The following is a 22,766-nucleotide window of genomic DNA, read 5'->3' as shown; positions in this document are numbered from 1 at the left end:
CTCTCTGAATTGGTCTTTACAGATCTAGGACAAGAGTAGGCCATTAAAAGCTCTTTCTCGTCCTAAATCCTATTATAGAAAGGGAGACCTATCTCATTTAATTTTTGACAAAGTTTAAAGAATGTAGGTTGATTATCAGAGATGGCAGATTAAGTATCTTATGGTCAACACTCTTGCTTTAGGTAAGTGCACTATTCGCTGTCATCGCTGATATCCATGCTGAAGCAGTGATTCCTTTCTGAGGCACTAGGAAATAATCGGGAATTATGTTGTCACATAATGCCTTTCTAAGAAATACGTTTTTAGCATTTGTCTTTTTTTGTATAAGATGTTTAGAATTATTTTTTTTAATACGTGACTGTTGTATATTGTGTCACGAATTTTAATGTTTACATTGATTGCTCCAATAAAATTGTTACCAATATGCAAAATTGCTTCTTATGCGCCACTTTATGGATTATATAATTCTACCCGGAAGTGGGTAGTGTAGGAATTTCCGGTTACGTCAGCGTGTCTGGACTCCATTAGGGGGTTGCAGCTGTTTTGACAGAAACAACAACAAAAACGGGACGACTGACGGGGCTTCTACAGTGTCAGCGCGTTCAAGCCGGGTTACGAGGTCTGAATCCGGGGAGCTGAAACCTCCTTTCCCACCCGGGGCTTCGCCGGCTTCTAACCACGGCCGCTCTCGGTGAGGAAACTCTGGCCTCCGCTTCCTCCTCCTCCGACTCGGACACCGGCGGAGCGTCGCCGCCCCCGCGGAAGAAACACCGAGCCTCGGCGGCGGAGGGAGCAGGAGAGCCCGGGGCTTCAACAGTTGTGTTGGGCCTGTCTGGAGTTGTTCTTGGACTTGCTACATCTTCACTGCACTCTCAAGCCAGCTCTGCTATTCACTTTAACCGAAGCATCGTCAACAACCTTAGCAGCAACATGCAAGCAAACGGGGCAGGACAGGGACAGGAATCGTCGGACCTATCCTGTCTGAATAGCGCACAAAACGGGGAGTCGTCCTCTGCTGGTGGAACTCACTCCAACGGGCTGCTCTCCAGTACAAACAATGGGAATAATGTCGGTACCAATAACGGGGCCACCACCGGACCAAACTCCGGGACCTCGACCGCCTCCACAGCCTCGGGTTCTGGCTCGGAGGTCGGCTCCTTGAAAAAGAAGAAACGTCTTTCGCAGTCGGAGGAAGATGTCATCCGATTAATAGGACAGCATCTCCACGGTTTAGGGCTAAAGTAAGTTTACCGAATGTGTCATTCTAAGGAAAAGGTGCTTTGTGTCAAATCACATTAAATATCCTCAGGATATACATTATTATGGCAAAATCATTCATCAATAAGTGAACGAAAGCGCTCCTGCGTTTGACACAGACACAAACATGGGGGAGGGGTAGCAAGTTAGCTAGCCTCTAGCTAGCTGCACTAGCCAGCTAGTTTGAAGAAGAAGGGATCCATCTTGCACAATAACAGTGATAGCCTGCTAGCTAATGTCAGCTAGCTCCCCCACTAGCCTGCGTTAATGCGGGCCATAACGACATTTCTACATCGTAAAGACAATACATTTCATGTTTTGGGTGACTATATAATGTATTCAGGTCTCACGGTATTTCTAGTTGAGCCCAGAGAAAGCTGCAGAACTGTGTGCGTTGAGTATGATGCATTTAGACAGAATAACATAATTTACACCTATCAGCTAGCTAGCTAATCCAGCTAAAGATTGTGCAAAAACTGTAGTTATGTCTGAAAAGTAAAGGCATTTTAAATCGCCGTACCCTGTCACTGTTGTCATAGGGGAAATATGGACACTGTCTCGAAAAAAGAGTTGTTAGTTCGCAGTGTGAAGTGGAATGACTGCTGGATTGCGCAAAAGTGCGTTGGGAGAACAACAGGACGCTTCTTGACAGCGTCGATTTGTTTTTTGCCGAGTCTCCCATGTTTTCCTCGGTTTGCTTCTTCTGCTCGACTAACAGCAGAATCTAAGCAACTGAAAACGCCTCAATGAAAGTTGCAATGTTACATAGATGTTGACAACAAATCGGTTGATTTCATGTCCATTAGGTACACTAACCAGTTGTATCACAATTTTTATCATGAATGTAGGCTACTTTCCATTAGATAATCTCAATATATCACGTTTTAGCTGACAACAGTAATACAAAAAAAACATCCAATTCATATGATTTGTCTGTGTTCAGTAATGTCATTGTTGTTTAGGTGGCAAACGCGTCCATAATATACTGTGTTGGTCGTGGATGTGTGTTATGACATTTAACTAAATAGCCTAGCTATATCACACTGGCCTAGCATTAAAGACTGCCTCCCTGTGCTTGTCAGAACTGCTTCCCCGAATAGAGTAAGGTTTCATGGCGGCTCTGGAATGCGCTTCTAACCAGCTGTTTTAGATTAGAAACCTTGGTTGAATCTAATTATAGATAGCGACTGCCGAAAGCTGTATTTTGATCCTTCGACATCAGAACCTTGTCACTGTGAATTACTTGTCGTGTATCGTTCAATAGACGCCGTGTCGCACCATCCGTGTGTATCCGACACTGCCATTACACTGACACTCAAAGAAAGCCTTTCTCCGTATGTTTACATGGAGGGGATAGTGGGCCGTTAGTTGGTGAGGAACTGACGCCCCTACATTCCAAATGTGGAAATGCACGCAAGCACCGTGCAGGACAGACAGCGAGTGCCGCTGAAATCCGGTGCTGCGCCACTCTTCTGATACCTGAGGATGATGTCATTCTGCCGAAGTGTCCGCACGCCCCTGTTTCTCTACAGACACATGCAGAGCACAGTTAAAGATCTACACATGTTTAAACCCCTGGACTAGTGCTAGTCTGGCAGAAACACCTGCATTGTTGGAGACACAGCAAACCTCTTTTGGCTCATTCTCTGAATGTTGCTGCATGTGTTCTGGATAAAAATATATTTTATGACAGTTCATTCAAGTGAAATGTGTTAATTTCTCATCCCACGTGAGACGAGCCAGTTACATCCAATTCTATAAGTATATGCAGACAGGTTCATTATGTGATGCTTCTGAATTTCAGTTTTAGCTAATGCACAACATGCATGTTCTTTTGGGTATCTTACACCTCTTTCTCTCTCTCTCTCTCTCTCTCTCTCTCTCTTTCTCCCCTCCTCTTCTCTCTTTCTCCCCTCCTCTCCACCACCTCTCTCGCTCTCTGTCTTTCCCTCTGTCTCTCCCTTTCCCTTGTGTGTCTTCCTCTGTCTCTCTCTCTGTCTGTCTCTCTTTCTTTCTTTCTGTCTCTCTCTCTTTCTTTCTGTCTCTCTCTTCCCTGCCTCCCCCTCTCTCCCTGTGTCTCCCCTGCCTCCCCTCCCAGTCAGACGGTGGACCTGCTGATGCAGGAGTCAGGCTGCAGACTCGAACACCCCTCAGCCACCAAGTTCCGCAGCCATGTGATGGAGGGGGAGTGGGACAAGGTGGGTCTGACCGAGGGTGAGAGCGGGAGGAGGGGGGGGGGGGGGCTGGAGAGGGGGTGGACGGAGAGAGAGAGAGAGAGGGGGATATGTCAAATCAAACCTTTTCAGATGCTCTGTTGTGATAATAGCTAAAAGAAAACCGTTTACTAAATATTTCATCAAATAATTGTAATCAAAGTTCACTTTGCTTCTCTGATCCCAAACTGGTAAAATGGCACCATCTTTACTTCTAGATTTTTTTTATATGCCACAATGTTCAATATTTCACAATACAACATCTTATCATGGTCATGCACACAATACATTTCACGTCATTAACATTCCTGCAAGATAGGAGCACAATACTGTAAATACCGTTTCTCTTTTTAATGCTAAATGAAAGTCCAGCCATTCAACTATTTCTTATGTTTCAGACTAAGAGCACGTCTATAGTATAACAGTTTTAAAGCAGCTGCTTGCTTGGCTGTGTCCAGTCACTCAGAATGTGCCAGTGGTTACTGTCTCTCCTCTCTATAAAGACACATATTTAAACTTACGCCAGTAACTAACAGTAACTAACAAACTGGGCTGGCATCGCAGGGCTGTCTCCATGCTTACAGGGTAACTAAGGTTACCGGCTGCCTTGTATTGATAACATGGGATATTTGCTTCTCTTTTTTTCCATAGAGGGAAAGTGCTGAACTGACTAACCACATGCCCCTCCTGTCTCTGTCTCTTTGTTTGTGTTCAGGCGGAGAATGATCTCAACGAGCTGAGGGCACTGATGCGCTCCCCCAACGCCATTGTGGTGAGTCCTGTTACCTGGGGGGCAGCTATGACGGGGGGGGGGGGGGGGGGGGTCCTGGACGTGGCATCATGACAGCAAAACTGACTCTGTCCTGAAAGGCAGCTCCTGTGTGTGAACTCTAGAGTGTTCTGCAGAGGCCTGCTGACTGGAAATACAGGCTTTTGTTTCAGCCTGAAATGTGTCATAGATCAGCCGGAGATAGATCACCCTCTTGGTCTCAGGATGCCGGTAGCCATTTTGTTTTTAGTAGCACACGTCAGGTTTGAAGGGTTGTGAGTCCTTGTGACGTCAGGCACGATGTTTGTGAATGAAACGTGTCTGTGTGGTCAGCATCTGGGCCGACACTCCAGAATCTAGAGCTGACAGGAGCCAGGCTGGTTACCATGGTGTCTATATGGCTGGTTACCATGGTACTGGGACACAACCCACCACAGGATTTCTGATCCCAGAAACCATGGAGATGATGTCTGTCTTTCACAGTATGGGGGTTGGGGTATTGCTGATAGCTGTGAAGAGGTCTGTCCTCACTGGACAGGACTTGTATGATCACGTGGCAACGCCTTTATCTGTTGCTTTTCTCCTCCTGCTACACTCCTCTATAATCACTACCACTCATCCCTCCTCTCCCCCCAGCGTATGAAGTTCCTGCTGCTACAGCAGAAGTACCTGGAGTACCTGGAGGACGGGAAGGTGCTGGAGGCACTGCAGGTGCTCAGGGCAGAGCTCACCCCCCTGAAGTACAACACAGACCGCATCCACGTCCTCAGCGGGTAACTCACACACACACACACACACGTATGAGCTACAGCTAGCATCAGCTACAGCTAGCATCAGCTACAGCTAGCATCAGTTCTAGGTATCAGGTGTCATCTAACGTGTGTGTGTGTTCAGGTACCTGATGTGCAGCCATGCGGAGGACCTGCGTGCCAAGGCAGAGTGGGAGGGCAAGGGCACAGCCTCCCGCTGCAGACTGCTGGACAAGCTACAGAGTAGGAGAACCACACACACACACACACACGTACACACACACATGTACCCCCCCTCTGACACCCATGTCCCCCCCCCCTCCAGCGTACCTGCCCCCCTCGGTCATGCTGCCCCCCCGCAGACTGCAGACCCTGCTGCTGCAGGCGGTGGAGCTGCAGAGAGAGCGCTGTCTCTACCACAACACCAAGCTGGACAGCAGCATGGACTCTGTCTCCCTGCTGCTGGACCACACATGCTCACGGTCAGTACTCTGCACAGCCTCACTCACCTGGGACTGGGGGACAGGTTAGGACTAGAGGTTAGGGGTCAGGGGTAATGGCTAGAGGTTAGTTAGACAGTCAACCTGTATAGAACTGTGTGTTTGATTCATGTCAGTGTGTGTGTGTGTGTGTGTGTGTGTGTGTGTGTGTGTGTGAGCCTGGAGACTGAGAGGGAGAGGAGGACATTCTGCCTCTCTGGTCTGGGACGGGTTTTTAACCAGCATCCACCTCTTCTTTCCAGTCCTCTGACCTTAGCTAACCTCCCTCTCTCGTGGTCGTGCTCCGCCCACAGGAAGCAGTTCCCCTGCTACACCCAGCAGATCCTGACGGAGCACTGTAACGAGGTGTGGTTCTGTAAGTTCTCCAACGACGGAACCAAGCTAGCCACCGGCTCCAAGGACACCACCGTCATCATCTGGCAGGTGGACCCTGTGAGTGGCACACACACACACATATACACAGGCAACTATGCACATAAGTACATAGTACATTAAGACAGCATGACTGCTTGATGCTGAGGGCCTCTCCCCCCCTCCCAGGAGAACCACCAGGTTAAGCTGATGAGGACGCTGGAGGGCCATGCGTACGGGGTGTCCTACCTGGCCTGGAGCCCTGATGACGCCTACCTGATCGCCTGCGGCCCCGACGACTGCTCTGAGCTCTGGCTGTGGAGCGTCCAGGTAACCACAGACCCTCAGGGGCGGGCTGTCTAAGTCTCATTTAAGTGACATGGAAAGATGTGATCTGTGTTGGGATGGTGTTGGGGTGGTGTTGGTATGGTGTTTGGGTGGTGTTGGGCAGAGAATGTCTAATAAGGGGAGAACTGGAAACTGAACGAAAATCAGGCAAAAGAGACAAATTTAGCCGTTTAGCTCCATAGACTCCTATTCATTTTGCACTTGCCCGCGATCACTCCCAGTGGAACTGCAACCAAATTCGGTACAATGGGGCTTAATAGGGAGTGGACAGGCTCTCTGTAGACGGTCTCTGGTGTTGGGGTGATCTGAGCTGTGCTCTGTCTCCCCCTGCTGGACAGACAGGAGAGCTGCGCACCAAGATGAGCCAGTCCCACGAGGACAGCCTGACCAGTGTGGCCTGGAACCCAGACGGCAAGCGCTTCGTCACCGGGGGCCAGAGAGGGCAGTTCTACCAGTGTGTGAGTATCAGAGAGGGCAGTTCTACCAGTGTGTGAGTATCAGAGAGGGCAGTTCTACCAGTGTGTGAGTATCAGAGAGGGCAGTTCTACCAGTGTGTGAGTATCAGAGAGGGCAGTTCTACCAGTGTGTGAGTATCAGAGAGGGCAGTTCTACCAGTGTGTGAGTATCAGAGAGGGCAGTTCTACCAGTGTGTGAGTATCAGAGAGGGCAGTTCTACCAGTGTGTGAGTATCAGAGAGGGCAGAGAGGAGGGGGGTGGAGTCTGTGTGTTTAAGCTGCTTATAGATGGAGAGATCGACCCACTTATTGATTATCCAGATGAACCTCATGACCCTCTTAAGACTGTTGGACTGTGTTCACGTGTGTGTTTACATCACCCTGCTTCCTGTTGAGACATGCACTGGTGTGTGTGGGGTGTGTGTGGGGTGTGTGTGTTTGAGAGAGCCTCACGCTGCCTGTGTGTCCAGGACCTGGATGGTAACCTGCTGGACTCGTGGGAGGGGGTGCGTGTGCAGTGTCTGTGGTGTCTGAGCGACGGGCGCACAGTCCTGGCCTCCGACACGCACCAGCGCATCCGAGGGTACAACTTTGAGGACCTGACCGACAGGAACATGTAAGAATGTCCAGCTCCACGCCCCGACACCCTCCTCCTTCTAGCCCGATTCCCTAACCGCTCAGCCACCTGATTCCCTGTTCAAATACCACAATGCAGAAAGTACAGCAGCAGATCCCAGAGTTCTGAATGTTTTTCCGTGGTCAGAGCCAAGCCATGGCACAACCATGGGGCATGTGTGTCCAAAACAACAGGAAGTGTAGTGATCAAATAACTGGGTGTTGATGTAAAGCGGTTGCTGTGCTCTGTGTGTGTTTCAGAGTTCAGGAGGACCATCCTATCATGTCTTTTACTGTTTCCAAGAACGGAAGATTAGCTTTGTTAAATGTAGCAACTCAGGTGAGACACAGTACTGGGACGCAAGCCTGTATGAGGTGGATGGATAATATGTGCTTGTTTGTTTATTTGTTTGTTTGCGTGTGTTGTTGTGTATGATATGGAAATTAGGAGTGTGTCGGAAGTGTGTGTGAGAAACAAGTATGTAGATTAGGTCTGTGTGCATGGTAACTAACCTGCTTGTCCTCCCCCTCCCCCTCCCCAGGGGGTGCACCTGTGGGACCTGCAGGACCGGGTGCTGGTGAGGAAGTACCAGGGTGTGACCCAGGGCTTCTACACCATCCACTCCTGCTTCGGGGGCCACAACGAGGACTTTATCGCCAGCGGGAGTGAAGGTGCCCAGATCAGAACCCAACTCTCACCACACTCACAGACAACATGCAGAGAACTCACTGCTTCTAGTGCAGAGAGATGGATTGGGTTTCACTCATCCTGTCTTTCTCCCTGTCTGTCTCCCCATCTCTGTCTCTCTCTGCCTGTCTCTCTATCACTCATCCTGTCTGTCTCCCCATCTCTGTCTCTCTCTGCCTGTCTCTCTATCACTCATCCTGTCTCTCTCTCCCTCTATCTACCCTGCTGCGTGTCTCTCTTCGTACATCTCTCCACCTGTCTCTCTATCACTCATCCTGTCTCTCTCTGTCTCTCTCTCCCTCTCTCTACCCTGCTGTGTCTCTCTTCGTACATCTCTCTACCTGTCTCTCTATCACTCATCCTGTCTCTCTCTCCCTCTCTCTACCCTGCTATGTCTCTCTTCGTACATCTCTCTACCTGTCTCTCTATCACTCATCCTGTCTCTCTCTGTCTCTCTCTCCCTCTATCTACCCTGCTGTGTGTCTCTCTTCGTACATCTCTCTACCTGTCTCTCTATCACTCATCCTGTCTCTCTCTCCCTCTATCTACCCTGCTGCATGTCTCTCTTCGTACATCTCTCTACCTGTCTCTCTATCACTCATCCTGTCTCTCTCTCCCTCTATCTACCCTGCTGTGTGTCTCTCTTCGTACATCTCTCTACCTGTCTCTCTATCACTCATCCTGTCTCTCTCTCCCTCTATCTACCCTGCTGTGTGTCTCTCTTCGTACATCTCTCTACCTGTCTCTCTATCACTCATCCTGTCTCTCTCTCCCTCTATCTACCCTGCTGCGTGTCTCTCTTCGTACATCTCTCTATCACTCATCCTGTCTGTCTCTCTCTGCCTGTCTCTCTATCACTCATCCTGTCTCTCTCTATCTACCCTGCTGCGTGTCTCTCTTCGTACATCTCTCTACCTGTCTCTCTATCACTCATCCTGTCTCTCTCTCCCTCTCTCTACCCTGCTGTGTCTCTCTTTGTACATCTCTCTCTCTGTCTCTCCTCCCCTCAGACCACAAGGTGTACATCTGGCACCGCCGCAGCGAGCTGCCCATCGCTGAGCTGACGGGACACACACGCACGGTCAACTGTGTGAGCTGGAACCCGGCCATCCCAGGGCTCATGGCCTCCGCCTCCGATGACGGCACCGTGCGCATCTGGGGCCCCGCCCCTTTCCTGGACACGCAGGAAGCTGACGGGCTCAACGGTGGGATCCGCGTGGCGTTAGCTTAGCATCGAGAGACGCAGTGGTGTTAGCTTAGCATCGAGAGACGCAGTGGCGTTAGCTTAGCATCGACAGACGCATACCAATGCTGGCTTATGTACAATCTGGATGGAAAGGCTGCTACAGAATTTCCCTAATGATGCCTTTAGATTTGTATTGACCGTTCATCTCCATATGTGGTCTTGTCTCCTCAGAGAACTGCAGTAACATGGACAGTTGATGGTGACTTTTGGACAGAAGACTCCTTCACTTCAACAACAATGACAGAAACACAAACATCCCAACTAGCAACAAAATCCAACAAGAGAAAAAACAACCAAGTAAAAAAAGACAAACAGAAACGCAAAGTAGTTGAGTCTCTTGACCTGGAGAAACTGTGGAGGTGAGGGTGAAAGCACTCTTTGACAAGCAGGGTGTTCATCCTGAACCAGCCCCCCCCCCCCTGGACCCCTCCACGACACCAGGACCCCCCTCCCACATTCAGCCTCGCCGGCCTCCCTCTCCTCCCCCACCCGGCCCTCTGGCTCCAGCTGCTCCAGGGACTGTCCTCTCCAACCTGTCCCTGCAGACGCATCTCTTTTCCAGGCCTCAAGGCCAGCGTCCTCCCCCTGATCCACTTCCCCGCGCCCATCTCACACCTGCTGTCTGCAGAGCATCTCTCTCACCTGCCTGTGTGTGTGTCGGGGGGGGGGGGGCTGGTGGAAGGGGAAAATAGCAGACTTCGCTCGATTTGTTTTCCATCATCTTCCTCCTTTCTTTGCACCTAAGTTATCGAATGAAGGCTGGTAATCATCCACACTCACCCGATCTACGTAGTGAAAACGAGAAGGGCCATGCTTGCGTTGAGTTGCTGGGTGACAATCGTAGTGTTGTTATCCTTGCACATGTGCATTCTGGGGCTGTGGAGGGCTTCAGTGTGAAAGTAGAAAACACTCTCCCGAAAAAACAAAACAAAAATGAGCTCTTTTTATCCAGTTTCCTCCTGTGTCTCTCAAGCCCCTGTTGCCCTGGCGACTGCCCAGCTCATAACTTCACCTGAGAGGTCCAGGGCCGTGAGGGGTGAAAAGTACCCCCCCCCCAGTAGAGGAGTGAAAAGTGCTTCTTTTTTTAGTGCACTAAAGACTGTGTGTGTGTGTGTGTGCTTGGGTGGAACGTCTGACCACAGGTGCATGCATGCCTGTGTTGGTGTGTTATTTCATGTGTGTGTGTGTGTGTGTGTGTGTTCAGGTCTCACCAGCATCACATGACCCATGCCCCCTCGCCCTCCTGAGAGATTCTAACCCCCCGAGACAGAGCCTCATCCCCATAGCAACCTCCGTCTGTGGAAACACACTTCAGATCCAGTTTGTAAAAAAACTTTTATTTTATTTTTATCTGGGGGTTTTCATTTTACATTTGACTTTTATACTTCTCCTTACCACAGCATTCAGATAGCACTGCAGGATTGGCATTGATAGATTTTTGTGGGGAGACAGGAAATAATACAATGAAAAGCTAAATGACCTCGGTTTCTAAAAGCTGTAAGCTCTCGTGTTGAGCAACCAGTCATTTCATAAGTGGAGTGGATTGTAATGTTGTAGATGGAAGGCTACTGTTTGGCTGGGCAGTGAAGGAAGAGACATACACACACACACACGGCCTAGCCCCAACACACACACACACACAGCCTAGCCCCATCACACACACACACACACGGCCTAGCCCCAGCACACACACACACACGGCCTAGCCCCAGCACACACACACACGGCCTAGCCCCAGCACACACACACCCACATTATCCTCAGCACGCGTGCGCACATACACCTACTCAGTGTGTATGCAACCTAGCAGCACTTTGAGGTCTATTGTCATGGCTCAGCTGCTTCTGATACAAAGGCCCAATCCCAAAACAAGCCCTGGCACCTTCCCCATGCTGACCAGGGGCACTGCTGGGCTGTCAGCTCAGTGCAGTCAGGAGACTAGGTTTATATTGGAACAGATGCCCACACTGGTCTAATAGCTTCCTATGCAGTTACATGCTCTCGTTACGCTTCAAACACACACAGGGTGGGGCTCCTTGTTACAGTCATTCCTCCTGCACTCTAGCCAAGCCCATCTGGCCGTGGTCAAGTTCACCTCACAATGCTTCTTCCTGCCCTGTTCAGGGTGTGTCATGATTATTTGCTACAGACTGATAAAAAAAAATGTTTAAAAATAATGCTTTTCTGTCTGTTTTTATTGAATTTTGTTACTTGTTCTTTTTTCTCATTATATCATTTTTTGGGTTGACTTCTCCCTGTATTATCATATTAAAATATAACCAGACAACTGGAGTCCTCCTTATTTTATAATCATTTGTAATCCCTCTTAACTATTTGTTTTTATTTTCTTCCTTTGGGTCTATTTTCGGGTTGCTTTTTTATTTTTATTTAAATTGTTTACGTTCTCCACTACTTAAAAATTATACTAGTGAATATGCACAGGAACACCCATGCCAATACGAGAGGGAGGAGTCTGGGAGTGTGTTATCTTCAATCAGGAACTACCCACCCCTCGCCTTTAACAAGAGACACCTTGTGAGCGGAGCTTGTTCTTGCATGTCTGTGTAATAGACTGAAATCTCTTTATGTGCCACTGTTGTTTCCAGTTCCACCCTTAACTGAAAACCAAAACACTTGATAAACACAGTAGTGGTTCTATGGGTGTTGTATAAGTTGTGTGTGTGTGTCACGTTCTGTTTCTCACTTGCTAGACCCCCCCCCCCCCTCTTTGGAGCGTTGAATGAACTTGCGACCCCCACAACACGGACCCTCCCATGTCTGAAGACTCCGAGCAAATCGAAAAGTGAAGATAAAACGCCAAAAGCTTTTCACCCTTTTCTAACTCACCAGTGACGAACACTGCTGTGTCTGTATGCAACTTGGTGTCTACTCTGTTCCTCTGTTTCACTTTACTGGGGCTGAGCTGGGGATGTAAGTTTCCTTTATCGCTAGAGGTGGGGGGCTGGAGGTGGCACGGGCTTCTCACAGCAGAAGAAGAGTTCTGGGGAGTGTAGGGAGGGGGGGGGTGACAGGGGACCTGTTTGCGTTTAATGTGTTATTTACAAAGTGATTGTACTGTTTTGTATTGTTGTGTAGGAGAAGTGTTATGTATGTATATTTTCAATAAAGCTTTCAGGGTTTTGAAAAGAGCTGTGGCCCATGAGGATGTCCAGGGGTTTGATGCCAGAAGTGAGCTCAACTCAGCACCCCTAAACTACCCCTGCCCTGAACCACCCCTACACTGGCCTAAACTACTCCTACACTGCCCTAAACTACCCCTGCCCTAAACCACCTCTAAACTACCCCTGCCCTGAACCACCCCTACCCTGCCCTAAACTACCCCTGCCCTGAACCACCCCTACCCTGCCCTAAACTACCCCTGCCCTGAACCACCCCTACACTAGTATAAACTACCCCTACACTACCCTAAACTACTCCTAACTACCCCTACCACACCCTACTCTACCCCTACCATAACTCTACCCTTAACTTACACTACCCATACCCTACTCTGCCCTATCCTGCTCTGCATGGAGTTACCCTACCAGTACCCTAACCATACTGACTAGTGGAGAGGGTGATTGTGTAAAAGTTATTTACAATTGAAATCTTTGGTGATGGAGGAGAGCTTTTATAAGTTGGTGAAAATAGTCCACTTTAAAAAATATATATATATATATATTCCGGATTAAAAAGAATGTATTCACGTTAAGAAACATTTTCTGTATTGAAGATGTTAGGATTTATGGCATCTGTTTTGCTCTCCTGGGAATGGGAGGGATTCTCGCACGTCACGTCAGCTTGAAGGATCCGCCCCCTTTTTGCTCTCCGCTGTTTTCCGTTTTCTAGTCCAACACCGATGAACAACACCGTCTAGCAGCTGAACGGGGAGGACAAAATCCAACGGTGTCCTACGGCAGTCATGGCGGCGCCGTTAGCCCACTTCGATGAGGACTGGCAAGATTTTAACGAATTCAAGCCAGTGACCGATTCTCCAAACCGACTGGATCTTCTGAACTCGAACACCGGCGACTCGTCGTCGGGCCTGGAAGATTTGTCCGACCTGGACAACAGCTTCTCCGGGGAAATTTGCAGCTTCAAATCGATGGAAGACCTTGTCCATGACTTCGATGAAAAGCTGAACGTGTGCTTCCGAAATTACAACACTAAAACCGAAAACATAGCCCCCATTAAACCTATAGCGGAAGACACCTTCCTGAAAGATGACGAGTAAGTGAATGAAGTATTACTACTTTCTGTTTGTAGAGCTATACTAGCTAACTAGCAATCTGTGTTGTGCAAACAGTTGAAGTAAGAATAAAATAAGAGTTGCTAGCATGCTAGTGCTAGCTGTGTCCCGGAAAAAATCCTGGAATGGATTCGCTACATAAAATGGTATTCCAGTCAAATACATTAGCCTACAAGTGGCACAGACTATAAACCGCAACATTCCATTATCTGCCATAATTTTTATTTTTTAAATAAGTTATAATCAAAGTTGAGTACCCTAGCCAGCTAGCCTAACTCTTTGCTGCAGAATTTGCATGAATGTCGTGTTATTCCAGAGGTACTAGTAGCCACCACTCCATCTTTCCAATCACTCCGTTATAGCTGGAAGCGAACACTGCATTTAGTTTGCATAAATTGCGTATAGCTCTCCATGAACAAATACGTAAATGGCTGACCTCAGAGTTGCGTGGACTAGCGGTGATGCGGGGGTAATTTCGGTGGAGTTTAAACGGAGTTGACACCAGATAGTCTTCCTGTAAATGCACAACACTGGGACGAACGTCAGTCACTTTTACTGTGACTAGTGAAAGTAGATAGTCCCTCACTCGTGGGGACTTGCGTTACCGCCAGGGTATCAGAGATGGTCTGTAGAGCCCAGTAGTTTGGGAACAGTTCACGTGTTTAACGTTGAGTTACAGCTGTAATCATTGACCCATGGATGATGTACACGTTGTTAGATCGTGTATCTATTTAGGTCTCTTTCTGGAATCTTAACATTACATTTATATATTTTTCATTTAGCAGACACTATTACCCACGGCAACATACAAATAGTTCATACAAAAAGTCCAGCAGATCAAGGATCAGGAGAGCGTTTAAACAGTATTTTGGTGGTGAGAGTCAAGGACGTATAGAATAACCGTGCATGTTGCCCCGAGCATGGGCTGTGACAGCATGTAGGACTCTGGGCTGGGATTCTTCATCAGACTGTAGCGTGTCATAAAATGGCCTCCTGAAATGTCAGAGCCAAGTGGAAACACAGTCAACTGTGATCATACAGAAGCATGTGCTGAAGTAGGACGATCACAAACACAGAGCAGCATTCACACAGACACACCATCATAGATATACAAACCAAACCTACTGTAGTGAAGGAGTTTATGGGTCGATCTTGGGGAGGGGGACGTGAGCCTGTAGCGGCCAGCTCTGGGAGGGGGGGGGTGGGGCTGGATGTGAGCCTGTAGCGGCCAGCTCTGGGAGGGGGGGGGGGGGGGGGGTCTGGACGTGAGCCTGTAGCGGCCAGCTCTGGGAGGGGGGGGGGGGTCTGGACGTGAGCCTGTAGCGGCCAGCTCTGGGAGGGGGGGGTGGGGCTGGATGTGAGCCTGTAGCGGCCAGCTCTGGGAGGGGGGGGGGGGGGGGGTCTGGACGTGAGCCTGTAGCGGCCAGCTCTGGGAGGGGGGGGGTGGGGCTGGATGTGAGCCTGTAGCGGCCAGCTCTGGGAGGGGGGGGGGGGGGGGGGGTCTGGATGTGAGCCTGTAGCGGCCAGCTCTGGGGGGGAGCAGTGAAGCGAAGGCCTTTCTGAAACGATGAGCTTCATCTCTGCACGTGACTGAGCTCCTAATGAGACCTCCAGGGGGGGGAGGGAGAGATGTTCAGATGTGTATGTGAGAGAGAGAGAGAGATGTTAGGCATATAGTGCGTGTGTGTGAGAACAGGAAGGGTTCTCGTCGACGTCTTCATAAAGGAAGTGTCTGACGAGGCTGGGTGACCTGTCAGCCCGGGGGAACCTGAGCTAAAAGGAAAGCATGTGTCCAGAACACCCCCCCCCCCCAAGCTGTGTGTGTGTCCAGAACACCCCCCCCCCCCAAGCTGTGTGTGTGTCCAGAACACCCCCCCCCCCAAGCTGTGTGTGTGTTCAGAACACCCCCCTAAGCTGTGTGTGTGTCCAGAACACACACCCCCCCCCCCCAAGCTGTGTGTGTGTGTCCAGAACACCCCCCCCCCCAAGCTGTGTGTGTGTCCAGAACACCCCCCCCCCCCAAGCTGTGTGTGTGTCCAGAACACCCCCCTAAGCTGTGTGTGTGTCCAGAACACCCCCCCCCCCCCCCCCAAGCTGTGTGTGTGTTCAGAACACCCCCCTAAGCTGTGTGTGTGTTCAGAACACCCCCCTAAGCTGTGTGTGTGTTCAGAACACCCCCCTAAGCTGTGTGTGTGTTCAGAACACCCCCCCCCCCCCCCAAGCTGTGTGTGTGTTCAGAACACCCCCCCCCAAGCTGTGTGTGTGTCCAGAACACACCCCCAAGTTGTGTGTGTGACAGGGATGTTGGTGAACGAGAGTGTAAGAGACTTCAGAGGGACAGTCAGATGTGTGTGTGTGTGTGAGCAGCCATCTTTGATTAGAAGTGTTTTTGACACACAGGCTCACAGGGTCTGTCCTCACAGGGTCTGTCCTCACAGGGTCTGTCCTCACAGGGTCTGTCCTCAGTGTCCGCAGTACGAGGGTCAGGAACACACACACAGGCCCAACTTCACATTTAGCAGGAGAGTGGATGGTAGTGAGAGAGATCTGCATTTAGTCTGAGCAAAGACTTCTAGTATCACCTGTCATCCCTGCTGATCCCTCTGCCTCCTCTCTCTACTCCATCTCCTCCTCCCTCTCTCCTCCTCCCTCTCTCCTCCTCTTCCAGGGTGTGGAACGCGCTGACTGATAACTATGGCAACGTGATGCCTGTGGACTGGAGGACATCTCACACACGCTCTCTCCATCTCCCCACACTCAACCTGAGAGACCAGCAGGTACGGATCACACACACACAAGCACACACACACACACACATTGCTTCCAAGCCACAGTACACTCACAACATTCAGCACCTGTTGGTTAGGTCATCAGTCTAGCATGTTCTCGTCAGGTACAGCAGCAGGAGAGCTGTCCTCTGGAGCTGTCTGATGATGAGGATCTGAGGGAGCAGATGGACATGCACTCCATCATCGTGTCCTGCATCAGCAACGAGCCCCTCTTCACTGCTGAGCAGGTACACACGCACAGCAGAATCAGAATGGGTTTTTATTCGCCATGAAAGTTTGCACAGACAAGGAATTTACTTTGGCAGGAAGGGCCTACTGAGGCAGCCACACTCACACACACATGGGGCTCCCTTATGCTCATCTCTCTCTCTGTGTGTGTGTGTGTGTGTGTGTGTGTCCAGGTGATGGAGGAGATTGAGGAGATCATGCAGGAGTCTCCAGACATGGAGGATGAGAGCCAGACCCTCCCCCCTGAACTGAGCCTGCTCACACACCCTGGCTCCGGGTACCTTCTCCGTGAGTACCACCACAGTGTGTGTGTTGGTGTCTTACAGCAGCCTGTGCTTCCTCTGAATATAAACACGTTCCCAGCCTCTTATCCCTGGGAGTGTGGCATGCTCGTGACGTAACCACGCACAACCACTGCTGCTCCAAACCTTACATAACCTCACACACACCACCTGCTAAAGGCAGAGTTCACTCAAAACTATCATCAAAATTTAGCAGGCTCTATTACCCAAAGGGATACAGATTTTGATTAAACTCCTTTATGCAGTTAGATTATCTAACACTGAGCCATACCACCCAAGCAAAAGTTTTATCAGCCATCCTGCCCTACTGTGTCTGGCAGTGTGTATCCAGGACCTTGGCCCCTACTGGTTGATTGTGAGTCACCTCAGGGTCCTAGACTTTGCCCCTGTCCTGTCTTCTATAATATTTAAAACATCCCGCCTTATCTGATTTGTCCCTTCTTAACCGTGGCAAAAGACTGGCAGTGTCTTTCATTTACAGCTTATTAATGTTGTGTGTGTGATTGGGGATGTATAAAAGGCTAGTTTCAGGGTAACCCCTCTCTCTCTCTCCCCCCAGGACTGAGGCAGCTATCGGTGCCTGCGCTGACGGAGGCCCTGGAGGAGGTGGAGAGGCAGATCAGGGGCTACAGCGAGGAGCTGATCCAGCAGCTGGCTCTGAGAGACGAGCTGGACTTTGAGAAGGAGGTGAAGAACGGCTTCATCTCTCTGCTGATCGAGGTGCAGAACAGGCAGAAGGAGCTGCGGGAGCAGAGGAGGAAGATCCGCCCCAACGGGGCCCGCGCCCACCGCACACACGTACCGGGGACGGTGAGGCCAAACACACACGCACACACCATACGTACGCACACACCATACGTACGTACACACACACCATACGTACACACACACCATACGTACACACACTCAAGTGCATGTTGATGCATGCTGGGAGATATTAACTTCACAGTTGCATGTTTGAATCGAGCCACAAAGCCTTCTCCTGCTATTCTGGTCTGTTACTTTTACTGCTTATCTCTCTCTTATGCTCTCTCCATCCCTCTCTCCCTTCCTCCCTCCTTGTCTCTCTCTCTCCCTACATCCCTCCCTCCCTCTCATAGCTCTTCACTATAGAGGGACTCTCCTCTGTCATTCAAAATGGCCTCCGTCAAACTTTCAGCACAAAAGAAGGGGACAAGCAGGTGCCTGTCTCTCTCTCTCCTATCTCCTTCTCTCTCCTCTGGTTCTCTGTTCTGTTCTTCACTGACTCTTGGTTCTTTGTGTTTGCAGCTGCTGTTTCCTGAGTTTCTTTAGTTTGGTTCTCTTCTGATTTTTTCCTTTTCCCCATTTTGTTCTTTTCTCTCAGTAGACCCTCTGGTGAACTGTTACAGCTCTGTCTAATCTTCTAGTTTATCTCTCTTTATCTGTTTTCTGCTTTGTCCTGTTTTATTCATTTGCTGTTTGTGAACACACCGCTGTGCTGTGTGATTGGCTGAATGTAGTTTGGGTTTTCTGACCCACCCCCCCCCCCCCCCCCCCCCCCCCCCCCCCCCCGTCTCACAAACAGCCAGGATGATGTCAATCTCGTTTTATCTTTTTTGTGTCGGCATGCCATGTCAACTCTTCACTTCCTGATTCAGCATTTTAAAATGTCATGTTTATCCTCTCCCCTCTTGATATGTATCTGTCTCTCTCTCTCTCTCTGTGTGTGTCTGCTGTCTCTCTCTCAGTACCTGACCACAGTGATCCCCTATGAGAGGAAGGCTTGCTCGGTGGAAGACCTCCAGATCCTCACCAAGAGTGAGTTCCCCTTCTGGTTTAGGATCAGACATCTTCCACATCCAGCTCACCCCTGGATGTTGTGTTTATCATGCGTGTTTGTTTCCTCAGTCCTGCACGCTATGAGAGATGACAGCGACAAGGTGCCCAGTCTGCTAACAGACTACATTCTGAAAGGTAACATTCACATGCACACACACACACTGTCTTTACATGAGCCCAGCTGTTGCTGAAGGGCAGTGGAACCTCTCCATCAGCCTTCACTAATCTGAGGCCAGGGATGAGGATACGTGTGTGTGCGGGTTGACGTACCGGCCAGGCAGCGCACACACTCAGTGTCTGTCACTCTGCCCCCTGGTGTTTGATTGGGGGGGGGGGGGTATTACCGCCTGGCCTCATTTAAGGAGGTCTTTATTCACTGATACATGATGACTAACATACCTACAGTACAAGGCATTAATACCACTACTGTAGTGCTACTAGAACCACTGTTACACTACTAGCACTACTGCTAAGCTACCAGTGGTTTTGTGCTTTCCTCTTTGACCTCTTTGACGTGTGAACTTGTTTCTCATCTCTGCTGCGTTCTCTTACTAGCTCTGGTATAGGAGCAATGGACTTGGAGGTTTGTGAGGCAAACACACACACACAGACGCACACACACTCCCACCCACACACGTGCATACACACACTCAAACACACACCTACTGACAAAGACACTTACTCACACACACCTACTCACAAGATGAACCCTTTCCACAAGACTCCTTCCGGAGGCTTTCCTCGCAGGCTCTGACTGTAGTGCCCCATGCTGTGCTTGTGGTTTGATCATGCTCACTCGCTCACTCTCTCTCTCTCACCTCACCCCCACCCCCCACCACCCCGTCTGCGAGCTTATAGTTTCATAAAGCTGTCCGTGTCAGTGCTGCTCACCAGAACTAATCAGCATCTTCGCTCTCTCTCCTCCTCAACCCTCTCTCTCTTCCTGACCCCTCTCTCTCTTCCTGACCCCTCTCTCTTCCTCGCCCTCTCTCTTCCTGACCCCTATCTCTCCTCCTCACTCCTCTCTCTTCCTCACCCCTATCTCTCCTCCTCAACCCTCTCTCTCTTCCTGACCCTCTCTCTCTTCCTGACCCCTCTCTCTTCCTGACCCCTCTCTCCTCCTCACCCCTCTCTCTCCTCCTCACTCCTCTCCTCCTGTGTGACTGTGTGGATCGTGTTGTGAGTGACTCAGTTTCTCTGCTTGTCTCCGCAGTTCTGTGCCCTACTTAAACCCAGACGAGTTCCAAAACCTTCTAGAAGTCACCAATGGAACACGCCAAGCGTTGGGAAGTTCTGGAACACTCCCATGAATTAAGCCCCTCCCCCTTCCTGTAGTACAACGGCTTCTTCCTGAGGCTGTTTTCTCCTCGACGCCCTCGAGTGTTGAGATTTTAACGTGTGATATTTTAGCTGATTGACTGCCTGTACCCTTTTCCAATCTTAAGCGTGTTTTAATGTTTAAGTGCGACTATCTCTTGTTAGTTTGTACGTTGTCTCTGCATGTTAGGTTCTCTTTATTAGCAGTATTACTCATTGCAACCTGCACTCTGATAGGCCATTTGCCATGACAGGATGCTGTAGTGACTTTAGCTGTGTTCGACTTCATGCAGCGCCGACAGCCGACTGCAGCCAGCTGACTTGAAGCTAAGAATGCCATTGGCTGCTTCAAGTCAGCCAGGCTGCAGGCGACGCCAGCGCTGCATTCACGAACGCACCTTTTGTGTCTCAGTGGGCAGGATCAGTTGTGGGAACGAATGGGAGCTTGGCTCCTTCAATCAGAGAGCACCCATTGGTTCATAGCAGTAGATGATGGACAGCTCTGGCAGTCAGCTGACATCTCGTTTTCCTAAAAGAGGAATGTTACAACCTTCTATCACATCGTCAATATAGCGTTGCACCTGTTTTCCATGCTGCTTTATACTCTAAAAGTGTAGGTACACAAACATTAGAAGAAAAACAAACATATATTTTATATACTTATGATCTTAAAATTGCACAGTTTGGAAACACTTTTTTTGATAATTTCTTAATAAAAGGGACAGGAAATGTAGGGACTGAAGTGGAATGTGTAGAGGATGTTGTTGCTGGAAGGAGGTGGTTTAGAGATTAGAGGCTGTGATGGATGTTAGTCTGAGAGGATGTTAGTCTGAGAGGATGTTAGTCTGAGAGGATGTTGCTGAGCAGTGACCAGGTCTGGTGACCAGAGCCCAGCATCATGCTGAGACAACAGCTGTAGTGATAAATCGGTCTACAGGAGATCGCTAGTCTGACGAAGAATGAGACTGAAGGTTGATATTGTGGAAGATTTATCATTTGCTGCTCAACATACATCCATGTTTTTAACATAGTGATGAAGCATCACTACTACATCAGTACAGTGTGGGACTATCAGACACTAACAACACATCTATCATCGAGAGTGTGCACTGATGTGCTTTTATACACACGCGTATGCACATACACATGCATACTTATACACACACACCCTAGATGCATCTAGGCATACATACATTCACGCACATGTACACAACACATGTCCTAGATGCCCCTACCTACCCTCAGGTACTTGGTCAGGCCGCATCCATGTGACCCTGAACCGCCATCACTAAGGATGATGATGAACAATCTCAGTGTAGTGCAGACTATAGCACCGTTCTTCAACCAGACTCCTGTTGTGCTGGTTCTCCTGGCTGAGTTTCTCGTGTTACTTCAGTATTAGTTGACGTTAGTTGATGTTGTATCTGTTAGCCTGCTACTCTTTGTCTAAAGACCGTAAACTGAATCCTCATCCCTAAATCTTCAGTAGCTAAAGCTACATTTGTGGTACCTCCAACATGCTAGTGTTGTAGGCTACCCTATAAGGACTAATTTAGTGGTTGTGATGTGATATCAGTAAGCAGATTTAGCGGTGTAGTGATGCTAGCATTGTTGTGGCGCTACTAGCTACAGCGTTTAGTAGCATCGGGAGATGTTTTCGTACTTTAACAGATCATGGTAGATTAACCCAATTTAAAGGGATTCCTAAGGTTGGCATTTAGAATGTTTGGGATGTACAGTAGCCAAAGGTTCATATATAGTCTGTGTGTGTGTGTGTGTGCGAATTCTTTGAGGAGTTATTGACCAACAGGGAAAGTAATGAATATGCCTCGTAAACTTCCGTAATTGAAACCAGCCAGCCAGTAGTTTGTGTATAGGTTCATGTTGGTAGCTAATCGTCTCGTAAGTTGTAGACACCTTTTAAAAGCATTCAACACCCGGATGGGCTGCATGCACTTTACAGCTGCAAACATATTTAGAGATTGACACCTGAATATATGAATTGTATCACACTAGACGGGCTATATATCGGATATATACAGTATCCACGGGCAGCGAACTATTTGTTCATGTTTAAAAAAAACAAGTAGTCGAACTGAAATGTGTTCCAGGATTTTCAGTTTTTTCCTCGTCCCTGCTGCTTGGTAGGAGGACGGTTGCTAGGTGTCATTGTTAAGGAAGTGGTTCAGGTTACAGACTGAGACTAAGCCCCGCCCCTTCCGGCCTGGTCTTTTTAGCAGACATATCAGCATATTCATGCTTAACAAGAGATTTATATTTATATAGAAACTCAAACAACGAATAAGGCTGCCTTTCTAAACGCCTGACATTTTTGTATATTGAATCGACTTGATTATTTTTAATGCTAAAATAGTTGTTCCCCCATTTTGGGTTTTTCTGTTATCCTTGTCATGTGATGTGTACTTAAGTACATTAATTTATTAAGAAAATGTTTGTTTTGTAACCGTATTATCAATTGTAGTGGTACATGTGTGTTGTGCCAGAATTGAATTGCAGCAATTTCAAATAAATCCATATGTTGACTACTTGTGTTAGTGTTGTTTTATTGGGGGGGGGGGGGGGGGGGGGGGGGGGGAGGAACAGACCTACCGTCAGTCTCTGAGTGTTTTATGTATTAATTACTTTGTCTTTGCATCTTACCAGCTGAGTAACAGAATGCAACCGTATGTGGTCTGACGTAGATAGGTCATTTTTGGCTCCGCCCATTAAAACCTGACCTGAAAACGGAAGAGAAACTGTTCTACGGTCTAACTCCATATTTCAGTGCGACAACGTTTTCGTGCTTTGCAAATGCTTTCAGGAACTCATTTCACAAGTATATAATGTACTGAGAAGCAAATCATGGAATTTGCCACCAGGGGGCGATCCT

At 48.9% G+C, this 22,766-nt stretch overlaps 2 protein-coding genes across 6 annotated transcripts; both read left to right on the top strand.

The window, feature by feature from the left end:
• Positions 1–503: 503 nt before the first annotated feature.
• wdr26b (WD repeat domain 26b) lies at positions 504–11,478 on the top strand. 2 transcript variants are annotated; one of them, XM_067241399.1, is made up of 14 exons: positions 504–1,241; positions 3,356–3,455; positions 4,186–4,242; positions 4,876–5,012; positions 5,134–5,231; positions 5,314–5,470; positions 5,782–5,920; positions 6,029–6,169; positions 6,526–6,645; positions 7,113–7,258; positions 7,519–7,597; positions 7,800–7,929; positions 8,956–9,150; positions 9,363–11,478. In XM_067241399.1, the coding sequence occupies exons 1-14, from the start codon at positions 931–933 to the stop codon at positions 9,386–9,388; spliced, it is 1,836 nt and encodes a 611-aa protein (XP_067097500.1). In that variant the 5' UTR covers positions 504–930; the 3' UTR covers positions 9,389–11,478. The 2 variants fall into 2 exon arrangements, with proteins under 2 accessions (XP_067097500.1, XP_067097499.1); XM_067241398.1 differs by having other exon boundaries at positions 5,731–5,920.
• Positions 11,479–13,073: 1,595 nt separating this feature from the next.
• Positions 13,074–22,414, top strand: fez2b (fasciculation and elongation protein zeta 2b). Of its 4 annotated transcripts, none has more exons than XM_067242247.1 (8): positions 13,074–13,421; positions 16,109–16,217; positions 16,340–16,456; positions 16,631–16,745; positions 17,319–17,569; positions 18,469–18,538; positions 18,629–18,694; positions 19,773–22,414. In XM_067242247.1, the coding sequence occupies exons 1-8, from the start codon at positions 13,114–13,116 to the stop codon at positions 19,787–19,789; spliced, it is 1,053 nt and encodes a 350-aa protein (XP_067098348.1). In that variant the 5' UTR covers positions 13,074–13,113; the 3' UTR covers positions 19,790–22,414. The 4 variants fall into 4 exon arrangements, with proteins under 4 accessions (XP_067098348.1, XP_067098346.1, XP_067098347.1 ...); XM_067242245.1 differs by having other exon boundaries at positions 16,631–16,760; XM_067242246.1 differs by having other exon boundaries at positions 16,334–16,456.
• Positions 22,415–22,766: the final 352 nt, after the last annotated feature.

Source organism: Osmerus mordax, chromosome 8, assembly GCF_038355195.1.
Source record: "Osmerus mordax isolate fOsmMor3 chromosome 8, fOsmMor3.pri, whole genome shotgun sequence".
NCBI classification, from domain to species: Eukaryota; Metazoa; Chordata; class Actinopteri; order Osmeriformes; family Osmeridae; genus Osmerus; species Osmerus mordax.
The sequence above is the reverse complement of the archived record's forward strand: the minus strand, read 5'-3'. Positions and strand labels throughout refer to the sequence as shown.

Coding starts and splice junctions, on each gene's coding strand:
- wdr26b (XM_067241398.1), top strand. CDS start 931: ATGCAAGCAAACGGGGCAGGACAGGGACAGGAATCGTCGGACCTATCC. Junction 3,456..4,185: donor TGGAGGGGGAGTGGGACAAG/GTGGGTCTGACC, acceptor GTTTGTGTTCAG/GCGGAGAATGATCTCAACGA. Junction 4,243..4,875: donor GCTCCCCCAACGCCATTGTG/GTGAGTCCTGTT, acceptor CTCTCCCCCCAG/CGTATGAAGTTCCTGCTGCT.
- fez2b (XM_067242244.1), top strand. CDS start 13,114: ATGGCGGCGCCGTTAGCCCACTTCGATGAGGACTGGCAAGATTTTAAC. Junction 16,761..17,318: donor TCTCCGTGAGTACCACCACA/GTGTGTGTGTTG, acceptor CTCTCCCCCCAG/GACTGAGGCAGCTATCGGTG. Junction 17,570..18,468: donor GCACACACGTACCGGGGACG/GTGAGGCCAAAC, acceptor TCTCTCTCTCAG/TACCTGACCACAGTGATCCC.